An 11,610-nucleotide genomic window follows, 5' to 3' on the forward strand; every position below is an offset into this window, starting at 1 on the left:
TGCCTCCGCCACCTGTCAGGTGCCGTCTGCTCTGCAGACCCCTCCAAAGAGAGAGCCAAGAGCACCCCCCCCAAGGAGTCCCCCCAGCCCACCTTGGGCCCCACCCCTCCAGCCCTCTCCGTGCCATCTTCCCATCAGATCCTACAAGGTAGGTACAAGTGAAGGCTCCTCAAGGTTCCACCTGGCAAGGGATGGTGGGAGCAAGACAGTCTAGAAGGTTCCATGGCAGGGAGGGAGATACTGAAGCTTCTTTTTCCCCTGTAGTCCTTACAGAAGACAAACCAGCGGGGAGCATGGAGCTGCTGTCCACGCCCCACAGCATCGAGGTCAGCAACGTCACCTGCGACTCATTCCGCATCTCCTGGGCCATGGAGAATAGTGACCTGGAGAGGGTCACCCACTACTTCATCGACCTGAACAAGAAGGAGAATAAGAACTCCAACAAGTTCAAGCACCGGGTGAGCGCAGGCCGCCCAGAGCGCCTCCTCCCAGAGGCTGCTCTCCAAGGAGGCTGCCGGCAGAATGCCTAGAGGGGGGCCCGACTCCAGCCCAGCTCCTCCTAGGGAATCTTGGGAAAGTTTAACCTCTCTCTTCCCCCGGTAAAAAGGGCACAATAATAATAATAATAATAATAATAATAATAATGCCAGCTTGTGAGAGGCTTCATGGAGGTAATTGTCTGTGTGGTGTTTGACTTGGGCCCAGCATACCATGAAGAGCACTATCAGCATCGTGATGGCACTTTCACACGAGGTGGGAGAAGCCAGGGTGGGGCCACAGACGTCACACCTGGGGATGTCTCAGGGGTCTGACAAAGCCCCTAACTCAGGAAACAGCCTTGTTGTTGATGGGTTGGGCCTTGGGCAGGGGTGGGGCCCATTGCTTGGTCCTCAGGCCCCTGAGGGGCGCTTTTCCAGGTGGCGCTAGTGGTAAAGAACCTGCCTGCCAATGCAGGAGACATAAGAGAGGCGGGTTCGATCCTTGGGTGGGGAAGATCCCCTGGAGGAGGGCAAGGCAATCCACTCTAGTATTCTTGCCTGGAGAATCCCATGGACAGAGGAGCCTGGAGGGCCACGGTCCATGGGGTCGCAAAGAGTTGGACACGACTTAGTGACTGAGCTCACACGCATGCAGGCCCTCGTGATCCTCTCTGCCCTCACCCTCTGGCCTATCCTTCACTGGGTTTAGAAAAGAGATGGCGTGGTGAGCCCTCTGATGGCTGGGGTGTCCTTTCCCTGGGTTAGAGCTAGTGTGGGGGTGGGCAGGAGGAAGGCTCCCATCTTCTTGAGCTGGCGAGCTGGCAGCGAGGCAGGGGAAAGAGTGAGGTGGGAAGGAGCTGGTTCCCACGACGACCGCATCGTGTGGGTTACTCACCCTCTCTTTCTTTGGAACTGGCTCTCCAATCTGGGTGTCTTTTGGCAGGCCAGTTGCCACGGTGACGTGAATGTTCAACACCACCCCCTTAACCCTCCTCCCCCCAAAGAAGAAGGCATATTTTCCCTTCCTCCCTGGCTTCTCAGCATTTGCCGTTGCCGTGGAGACGGCGCTGCAGTGTGCAGCGCTCTCGAAGTGTCCCTCGAAAATGAAGGTCTCACCGCCCTCAACTTTGCGGGCCTCCACCCCAGTGGCCTTTCTCCTCCGTTCCCAAGAGAAGAGGAATCGGGGTTAAGGGGGTGGAGGCCGGGGAGGGTCTGTACAGCCTTCCCAATGGCCACTGCTTGCTTCTGCAGGAAAAAATGGTGCTCAGGGCACCGAGCCATTGAGTCCTTGAGACTCCGGCTATCTTCAACAGGAAGGTGGCCATCGGGGGAGTGGGAGGCCTGGGGGAATGCCAAGGGTGGACGTGACCTCCACTTTGACTCTTGGCTCTCTGTCTGCACCTCACTTCTCAGGATGTCCCCACCAAGCTTGTTGCCAAGGCTGTGCCACTGCCTATGACGGTGAGAGGCCACTGGTTCCTGAGTCCCCGCACTGAATACAGTGTGGCAGTGCAGACTGCCGTGAAGCAGAGCGACGGGGAGTACCTGGTGTCTGGCTGGAGTGAGACGGTCGAGTTCTGCACTGGGGGTGAGGTTCTGCAGTCCAGCTGCTTTGGCTGATTTAGCGATGGCCAGAAGGGGGCTTCCTCTTAACCCAGCATGCATTTAGCAACTCCTGCTATATGTAGGCACCATGCTCTGGCTGACACCATGGATGAGACCCACTCCTGCCACCCCAAAGCCTGCAGTCTGATGCAGGAGGCAGATGCAAGCACTGCTAATTGCATTGACGATACCACTTCTGGAAAGCGATGGAGTTACTTCTCTGGCCTGGGGCAAGCATACGCGTGGGAAATCACATATAACATAAATTTACCACCTTAACCATTTTTCAATGTACATTCCAGCAGGATTAAGTACGTTCATGTTGGCACACAATCCATGTCTAGAAATTTTTCATCTTCCCAAACCAAAACATAATGCCGCCTTAAACAACAACTTAAATTCTCCCCATTAAATGCCCCAGAAACCAACCTTACTCTTTTTTGTAAATTTGACAACTCTCAGTATCTCATATGGGACTTCCCTGGTGGCTCCAGACAGTAAAGAATCTGCCTCCCAATGCAGGAGACCTGGTTCAATCCCTAGTTTGGGAAGATGCCCTGGAGGAGGGAATGGCAACCCACTCCAGTATTCTTGCCTGGAGCATCCCATGGACAGAGGAGCCTGGCTGGCTACAGTCCAGTATCTCATATGAAGGGAATCACACAGTATTCGCACTTCTGTGACTGGCTTATTCACTTGGCAAAATGTCTTCAAGGTTTATCCGTGTTGTAGCATGTGTCAGAATTTATTTCCTTTTTAAAACTCAATATCACCCCATTGTGTGGATGGACCACATTTTGTTTGTTGATCATTGGTTGATGGACACTTGGCGAGACCATCACATTTTGTTTGTCTTGAGCTTTCACTCAGCCTTGGAAAATGGTCCCACAAACTCACCTATTAGCTTGCAAACTCCAACATGAACAGACACTGGGGCTTCTGTGTATTGAGTCACTGGTGACCCAGGATCTGCCCCACAATCTTCCATTCTTTTGTTGTCCACGTGAGAATTGCTCCAGATCTTCTTCTGTCACAAGGAAGGGGCAGGAACATCCTTAGCCTCAGGCCTCAGAGGCTGCTGACTCCATCCTCTGCCAAGGTCTGTGCCCCAGCTCTCCTTGACCTGCCTTTCTCTTTTGAGTGGTGTTTTTTCCCTTAACTTGGCTTCAAAACCCCACTCTCTGGAGGTACTCCTGCACCTTGCAGGGAAAGTCTCTTGGTATACCCCAGAACTCTACATGCAGTGAGAGTTCATTCAAACTGGGGAGCTGGGGATGGCTGCAATCCAGATCCTCCTTCTCTTGTCAATGCAGTGCCCTGGCCAGGGCCGCATTAGCAAGGAGGAAAGGGCAGCTTTTCCTGCTTCGTTCAAAGGTGCTGTCTAGATGAGCAGAAGCGCTGCCTGGACCCCACAGCCCTAGCCTCTGGCCCTGGCCCATCCAGTCCAGTTTTACCATCCTGTTTCCAGGCTTCCTCCTTTCTCCTGGGATGCTGAGGCAGAGTCATTGCCCCTGACCCTTGGCTAAGCCTTCCCCTCAGTTGTCTGTAGTTTCCCCCTCAGTTATTGTTTAGTTGCTAATTCATGTCTGACTTTTTGCAACCCCAAGAACAGCAGCATGCCAGTCTTCACTGTTCTTCATGATCTCCCTGAGTTTTCTCAAACTCATGTCCATTGAGTTGGTGATGCCATCCAATCATCTCATTCTGTCCCCCCTTTCTCCTCCTGCCTCCAATCTTTCCCAGCATCAGAGTCTTTTCCAGTGAGTCCGCTCTTCATATCAGGTGGCCAAAGTATTGGAGCTTCAGCATCAGTCCTTTCAATGAATATTCAGGGTTGATTTCCTTTAGGATTGACTGGTTTGATCTCCTTGCTGTCCTGAAACTATACCTGACTTCCATATAGTGGTGTGGACAGGCTCATATTTGCTGTATTTGCGGGGCTCTCCCCAAAGGACCTCAGATTCTTTCCTCTCAGTCTTTTGCCTTTTGGTCTCTTTTCACATGAGAATGGTCTGGGATTACAGTCTCTGGGTCCCTCAACATGACTGTATAACTGGGCAGCCCTCTGCCCTTTTCTAATGCAGAACCCTGAGCCTCTGGTCACAGGGCATTGAGGCAACAGGACAGACAGCCTCCAGCTGCCCACATTCCCAGCCAGGCCAGGTGGTCCTTTCTGGTCCCAGGTGCTGTGACTGTCTGGTTTCCCTTGCACCCTGAGGACAGAGGTGGGCTGATATTCACGGTGGGCCATGGGTGATCTGAGGGGGAAGCTGTGATCCTCCGCCTGGCCCTCAGCTCACCCACCTGGACTCTTTCAGATTATGCCAAGGAGCACCTGGCCCAGCTACAGGAGAAGGCTGAACAGATTGCAGGCCGCATGCTTCGCTTCTCTGTCTTCTACCGCAACCATCACAAGGAGTACTTCCAGCATGCCAGGTACGGCCAGCTCTGGACTTCCTGCCACGGCTCTGCCCACTACCCGGGCCCTCTGAGGTCACCTCCACCCTGTTAGTTGCCAGACCCTCCTGTGGTGTCCTCACCACCGCCCTATCCCAAGCTGGTTCTGGGGGGGTGTTGGGCTCCAGAGGAGGAAAAGGGCTTCAGAATGGGGCTGCCTGGAGGCACTGCACTAACAGTGAATGAGGTCCTGGGTTTAATCCTCCTTTCAGAGAGTCCCTTTTGCTGAGCTCTAAGGCTGCAGGTTGGGTTTTCCAGGTGGCACAGTGGTAAAGAATTCACTTGCCAATGTAGGAGACACAGGAAACGTGGGTTTGATCCCTGGGACAGGAAGGTCCCCTGGAGGAGGAAATGGCAACCCACTCCAGTATCCCTGCCTGGGAAATCCCATGGACAGAGGAGCCTGGCAGGCTTCAGTCCATGGGATCACAAAGAGTTGGACATGACTGAGCACGCATGCACACAAGGCTGCATATCAGCTGTCCCTCCAGTTCAGGCCCTGGTCTCAAGGGAGGTGATGAGGGGAACACAGAGTGAGAGGATTCTGAGCAAGAAGGGTCGTGATCTTCAAACTGTGTGCTGGGAAGCCTGGAGGCTCCAGGGAAGGATCTCAGGGCATCCTAGGGTGGTGCTGAAGGGTTAGTGAGGAACTCAGAGGATGAGGCCAGGTGAGCCCTGCCCCATCATCCAGCCAGGGCAGCTTCAGGTTTGTTGCCTCTGCCTGCCTGTGTGTAAGTTCCTTGGGGGATACAAGAGGGGTTCTGCTTGAACGTTTGAAGTGTTTTAACATGTCTGAAAATTGGTGATCTGACCCAACACCCTCAGCCTACAAATGGGGAGACTGAGGCCCAGAGGGCCAGCAGATCCAGGGACTGCCCATCCATTCCTTGCTACCTGATACCACTCCAAGTCCTTCTAAGTCTGGGTCAGGGCAAGTTGCCACTGTTACTGTTTTTATCACAGCAGTCAGCTGGGGTGGGACGTTCTGACCTGACCCCAGGGGGTCTTCTGTGTTTGTACTAAAGAAGGGAGGCAGTAGGTGAGTGGGGAGGACACTGGCCCGGTTTGGGCTCCTCTATCAGCAAGCAAGGGAGAGATGCAGAGCATCCATATACGCTGGAATATAAAGATGAATAGGGACTTCTCTGGTGGTCCAGTGGTTAAGACTCCATGATAGCACTGCAGGGTTCAGTCCCTGGTCAGGGAACTAAGATCACTGCATGCTGTAGAGTGTAGCCAAACCCCGCTCCTGCAAACCTGAGTCTATCAAGGGGCCAGTACAGCCGGATGGAATGTAGTAAGTGTGTGTGATTGCTGAGTAAGGTTCAGTGCCCTGCACGTAGTAAGCCGTCAAAGTTTTTTTGAATACAAGTGTTTGCTGTTCCTGGAAGGTTTTGTTGTTGTTGTTGTTTTTTAATATTTATTTATTTGGCTACCTCGGGTCTTAGTTGCATCACGTGGGATGTTTTTTTGCAGTGTGCAGACTCTCTAGTTGTAGTGCACAGGTTTAGTTGCCCCAAGGCCCATGGGATTTTAGTTCCCCAACTAGGGATTGAGCCCACACCCCCTGCATTGGAAGGCGGATTCTTAACCACTGGACCACCAGGGAAGTCCCTGGAAGGTTTTAGAGCAGAAAGGAGGGGACACCTGTTTTGGACTTTGCAGGATGGTTAGAAGTTTGCCAGGCCAGGTGGGAAAAGGTAGAAAAGGCAGTCCAGGCAGAGGGAAGAGCACTGCAAAGGTACAGAGGCAGGGAACACCTGGGGTGGGGTTCTTGCATGGCTGGAGGGTGTTACCTGTGGGTGTGGGGGTGGTGGGAGGTGGGGCCAGAAAGACCAGATCTTCCTGATCTTGCTTTCTGTGCAAGCCCCATCAAAAGGGTTTTAAGCTGGGGAGTGGCAGGTTCAAATCTCTCCTCCATGAAGGAGTGGGCTGGATCAGCCCCATCTCTAGGGCCCTCCCTTCTCTGGCCTTCTGGAATGTTCTATTTGTGACTGGTGGAGGCGGTAGCTGGTGGGAGAACTGGGAGCTGGGCTGACTTCCTTCTTGGTCACACCACAGCTGCCAAGCCTCAGTCCAGCTAACCAAAAGCATTTTCTCTTCCTCTTGGCATTCATTTTCCCCCTGCGGTGGGCAGGACCCACTGCGGGAACATGCTGCAACCCTATCTGAAGGACAACAGCGGCAGCCACGGCTCCCCGACCAGTGGCATGCTCCACGGTGTCTTCTTCAGCTGCAATACGGAGTTCAACACTGGCCAGCCCCCGCAGGACTCCCCCTACGGCCGCTGGCGCTTCCAGATCCCTGCCCAGCGCCTTTTCAACCCCAGCACCAACCTCTACTTTGCGGACTTCTACTGTATGTACACGGCCTACCACTACGCCATTCTGGTGCTGGCCCCCAAGGGTTCCCTGGGGGACCGCTTCTGCCGCGACCGTCTGCCTCTCCTGGACATTGCCTGCAACAAGTTCCTGACCTGCAGCGTGGAGGATGGGGAGCTGGTCTTCCGCCATGCCCAGGACCTCATCCTGGAGATCATCTACACCGAGCCGGTTGACCTGTCCCTGGGCACCCTGGGGGAGATCAGCGGGCACCAGCTGATGAGCCTGTCCACCGCTGACGCCAAGAAAGACCCCAGCTGCAAGACCTGCAACATCAGCGTGGGCCGCTAGGGACTCCTGGGGAGCCAGGGAGTTAGGGAGAGATGGCAGGCAGGGTGGTGATGGGTGGCATAAACGCAGGGAGCTGGCTTTCTCTCCCTTGCCCCCCTGCTCCCTCCACGCCATCCATCTCCCTCTTCCCTTCCCCTCCCCAGGGCACTAGAAGCAACGGAGGGTGGTCCCTTGGCAGGCATGGCCTACCCATGCCTGGCCGAATTGGGAAGGCTTCTTAGCCTCAGCAGGTTGGTGGGGAGGGCGGGTGGATTTCTGGAGACTTCCCCTTTCCTTTGGTTTCCCTGCCCTGCTATTTCCTGCCTCATCCCAGGCCTCCATCTCAGGAGACCTGCCCCCCTAGGGTTCTCCCACGAAAGCCTTCCCTCGCAAGACCCACCTGCAGCTTGCCTGCCTCCAGAAGCGAGCCAAGAGCTGTGGGCGTGTTCTTCCTTAGCCCCACCCACCCCATTCAGGGCCAATCACAGAATGCCCCTCCCCCACGAGCCGGGCCTTGGGGGCGTCCTACTGCAGGCCCCACCCTCTCCCTCTATAAATAGTCTCCTGCACAGCAGTGACCAGCCCAACCCCAACTCCACCCCGTTATTACTTGCCCCGGAACACCCTCTTCCTGCATGGGGAGAGCCGTCCCTCTCCTTCTCCACCTGCCCTCTAGAAAAGGGCCCTCTTTCTCTTGGCTTTGGCGGCACCTGGCTGCTGGGGGGGTTCCCCTTCTTCTGCCCGGAGATGGTATAAATCCCAGCGGACTTTCTCCGTTGCTCAGAGTGCTGGGGTGTGCAGTGGCAGCCACTGGGGTCGAGGAGGGGGCCAGAGACCCCTGAGACCCAGAGGGACCCCTTCCTCAGTTGGGAGTGGATGGCCTCACGCCGAGGGGACCCGGCGTGGAATTGGAAGCGAGGGCGTTCCCACAGGGCCCTGGTACCCCACCTGGCTGCGTGCTTGCTCGCTCACTCTGCCGGGGCGCCGCCACTGCACTGTGCCTGTGTGTCATCTGGACTGTGGCTTCCCCACGCCACCCCCACCTCGCGCCCCCGCCCCCCTGGCACTGTTGGCTCCTCACCTCACAGCGAAGCCAGCCTCCTGGCGGAGAGCCCCTTCCCTGGGGAGTTCTTGGTGAAGTCTTTCCTGGGCCGCTCAATGTTTTCACCTCTTTCCTACTTTTGTACGGGTCATGGGAGTGGTGAGGGTGGACCGTGGAGACGAGCAGACCCGGTGAGTGATGAGGAGAGGTGTCAACTAATGCATCCAGCTGTTTGAGGGGCGGCAGAAGGATGTCAGGTGAAGAAGAGCAGCCTCCACAGTAACAGCGGACTTCTGTGATGAAAGACAGAAGGGGGCAGCAGGCCAACAAGGCCATATCTCAGTGAGTGGGCGAATGGGACAGCTGGTGGCCTCTTCTGTAGCCACAGTGAATGGTGTGGTCATCTGTCTCTGTGGCCTGGATCAGGGCTGGGGGCCGTGGGAGGTGCATGGAGGAGAGAATGTGGGCCCCAGGCCCTTTCTCCTCTGCTGAGGGGGTGGCCCGCTGCCCTCCCCCGGCCCTGTGTCTGCCCTGGGCTGGGGGCACACCCACCTGTGCTGTGCTTGCATCAATAAACCACCATGGCCTGAGAGCCCTGCCTTTCCTTGGGCTCTGGGAGGGGAGGGGTGGACGAGCTGTAAAGTCACAGAGGAGCTTGCACAGGCCACCTGGAATCCTCTCCAAGGGTGTTCTGGACTCACTGTGGGAGCCAGGGCTCTGAAAGCAGAGCCACATCTCCAGCTTGGGAAGGACGTTGGAGGTCAATGTGATGTTACTCTGCACTTTGCAGATGGGAAAACTGAGGCCTCTTCGGGGAGAACCTGAAGCAATCTGGAAGCATGACCCAGGTCCACAGGTCCCCTGTTTGGAGCCCCTCCCACTGCAGCCACCTGGACTGCATCAGCCCCACATGCTACTAAGTTCCCCTCCCCCAGAGCCCAAGTGTCCCGTCCCCAGTGGGGCTCCTCGTTTGTGGATCTGAGTCACCTCTGCGTCTGTTATTATGGACTTATTAAAATGATCCTCTGCTGGAGTGGAAAAGCTCCAGAAAAATTAGAGTCACCTCCGTGACACTGCTTGGCTCAGGGCTAAATGAACATGTGTCATCCAAAGCTTGGGTCCTGGCCTCCTTACACCAGGAAGGAAAGCTGAAGGGTAAATGCCACTTCCCGAGGGCCTACTATGTGCCCAGGCATCCGGCCAGGTGCTTTCACACACAACTCCTTTAGTCCCCCACCCTCTATGATTCCCATTTAACAGATGAAGAATCTGAGGCACAAGGAGGTTAAAAGGCTTGCCCGTGTCTAACAGCCAGTAGGTAGCAATGCCCTGGATTTGATTTAGAAGCTAGAATCTTCCTATTTCACCGCCCTGTCTCCCCAGTGTATGCCAGGAATCCCCTGGGACTCTAAGACAGGGATGGGGCAGATCTCTGTCACCGCTGCCTTCGGGAGGGTCTCCATAGAGCTTCTGGTCTATCAAGTCCGTGCCTAGCTCCTAGCTCCACACCAGGGGGCACTGTGGAGTCAAAAGTGCCAAGGAAGCTTATTTTAAAGGCATAGCGGGGAATATTCGGAGCCCAGGGTTCTAGGGTGGCTTCCCAGGTGGGACTAGTGGTAAAGAACCCTCCCACCAATGCAGCAGACATAAGAGACATGGGTTTGATCCCTGGGTTGGGAAGATCACCTGGAGGAGGGCATGGTAACCCACTGCAGTATTCTTGCCTGGAGAATCCCATGGACAAAGGAGCCTGGCAGGCTACAGTCCATGGGGGTCACAAAGAGTCAGACACAACTGAAGTGACTTGGTGTGCACAGGGTTCTAAGGATGGGAAGGTGACCTCCAGGGTCCATCCTTCCACCTCTGGGCAGGACGTGAGGGGTTTTCAGTGTCCCCAAGAGGGACAGCCTTCAATCTTCCTTTTGTAAATCCTTTGTGTGTTTCTTAGGAGAAGAGGTTGGCTTCCAGGGTCCTCTTAGCGCAAGATCAAGAAGCCAGGTGAAGCAGGGTGGGGGTGGGGTTGCATGTAGGTTTCCTCTGGAGAGCCTCTTCTTGCTTCTCCCCAGATGGCCACTCTCTGACACTCCGGCATTGCTCCAGGCACCTGTCCAATAGAGCTGGGTCAGGTCATCTGCTGGCGTCTGCCCTGGGGTCCTTTTTGATCAGTGCCCCTCTAATCTGACCTGGTAGAAGGAGAGAGGTCTACATGTGCACACACACACGCACACACACTGCTTCCCTGGGCTGGATATGGAAGACAGCCTTGGTGACCATAGAGAGCTGCAAGGTAAAGGACAACCTTAGACTGAGGCAGCCACTGTCCAGCAGAGGGGCTTCAAGTTAGCCCTGCTCCAGTGCAGGCAGGGAGGGACAGTGGGGGCTGGCCACCAAAGGGCACTTCTAGGTTACAGGTGGGGTATTTTGCTGTGCAGGTACAAATACAGACACACTCAACACATGGACATGGCCTCACACACTCCTAACTCTCCACCACACACACGTGCATATGCAAACACATACACACACACACAGACTCACACACATATGCAGTCTCCTCTGCCCAGACATATACCCATACTTCCCTATCTGTTCCTTTCCCCCGGAGTAGCATCTTTCTTTTAATCCTGGATGGATGACAGGCCCCCCAAGGAAGTGGGAGAGAAGGCACCAGTTCCGAGGACCCTCACAGTTTCATCTGGCTTTGACATGCGTCTCTTTTCCATGTTAGGAAAAGAGGCGGTAGGGGTTCCAAGGAAGGGGATGAGGAGGGACCATTCCCCGAAATGGAGGGAGGCCTTCAGGAAGCTGAGCTGAGGTGATTGGCCATAAAACAGCTTGGCCACAGCATCTGGAAGAGATTGGAACCAGATGTTCCCGGGATGGGGGAGGGGAGAGTTGGGAGGCTGGGAGGGAGCTGGAGCAGGAGAAGCAGATTGGTCAGCAGGGTGGGGGGGCCTGGGTTGGGGGCCTCCTGACTCTGGGAGAAACATCTAGCTGCTCCCCAAGTCAGGCACTACTATTTTTGCAAACTGGGACAGCAGATCTCTTCACAGATTCTAGAATCAGCCTTGTGTGTGGGGACAGTCAAGCACAGGGTGTGACTTGGGAGGTGCCCAGAAAGTCTACCAGCTTAGAAATATGTCGCCTGCCACCCTGCAAGCCCCGCCCTGCTGTAGCATAAGCATTGCCCTTTCTGGCAGACAGATGCAGTTCTGCGCTCAACTCCTAACGCACGACTGGAGACTGGTGAACCCAGACATTTCCTTTTAGCGCAGGAAGCACATCATCTGGGAACTGGAGAATTGTTCGGCAGATGATGGGAAAAGAAGACCCATTCACAGAGTGCCTATTTGCTAGGCGCTTTGACAGGCTCCCT

General features: G+C 55.2%; 1 protein-coding gene across 1 annotated transcript; it reads left to right on the forward strand.

Annotated features, from left to right (window-relative positions):
- Nucleotides 1-240: 240 nt before the first annotated feature.
- PHYHIP (phytanoyl-CoA 2-hydroxylase interacting protein) lies at nucleotides 241-8,826 on the forward strand. The gene is made up of 4 exons (XM_069579362.1): nucleotides 241-458; nucleotides 1,893-2,067; nucleotides 4,403-4,520; nucleotides 6,679-8,826. Exons 1-4 carry the CDS (start codon nucleotides 294-296, stop codon nucleotides 7,211-7,213), a joined length of 993 nt encoding a protein of 330 aa, XP_069435463.1. The 5' UTR covers nucleotides 241-293; the 3' UTR covers nucleotides 7,214-8,826.
- The last annotated feature ends 2,784 nt before the right edge of the window (nucleotides 8,827-11,610 follow it).

This window comes from Ovis canadensis, chromosome 2, assembly GCF_042477335.2.
Source record: "Ovis canadensis isolate MfBH-ARS-UI-01 breed Bighorn chromosome 2, ARS-UI_OviCan_v2, whole genome shotgun sequence".
Taxonomy (NCBI): Eukaryota; Metazoa; Chordata; class Mammalia; order Artiodactyla; family Bovidae; genus Ovis; species Ovis canadensis.

Excerpts from the sequence above, each read along its gene's own strand:
- PHYHIP (XM_069579362.1), top strand. The coding sequence starts at position 294 with ATGGAGCTGCTGTCCACGCCCCACAGCATCGAGGTCAGCAACGTCACC. Across the intron at positions 459-1,892 it reads CCAACAAGTTCAAGCACCGG|GATGTCCCCACCAAGCTTGT; the intron begins GTGAGCGCAGGC and ends CTCACTTCTCAG. Across the intron at positions 4,521-6,678 it reads GAGTACTTCCAGCATGCCAG|GACCCACTGCGGGAACATGC; the intron begins GTACGGCCAGCT and ends TGCGGTGGGCAG.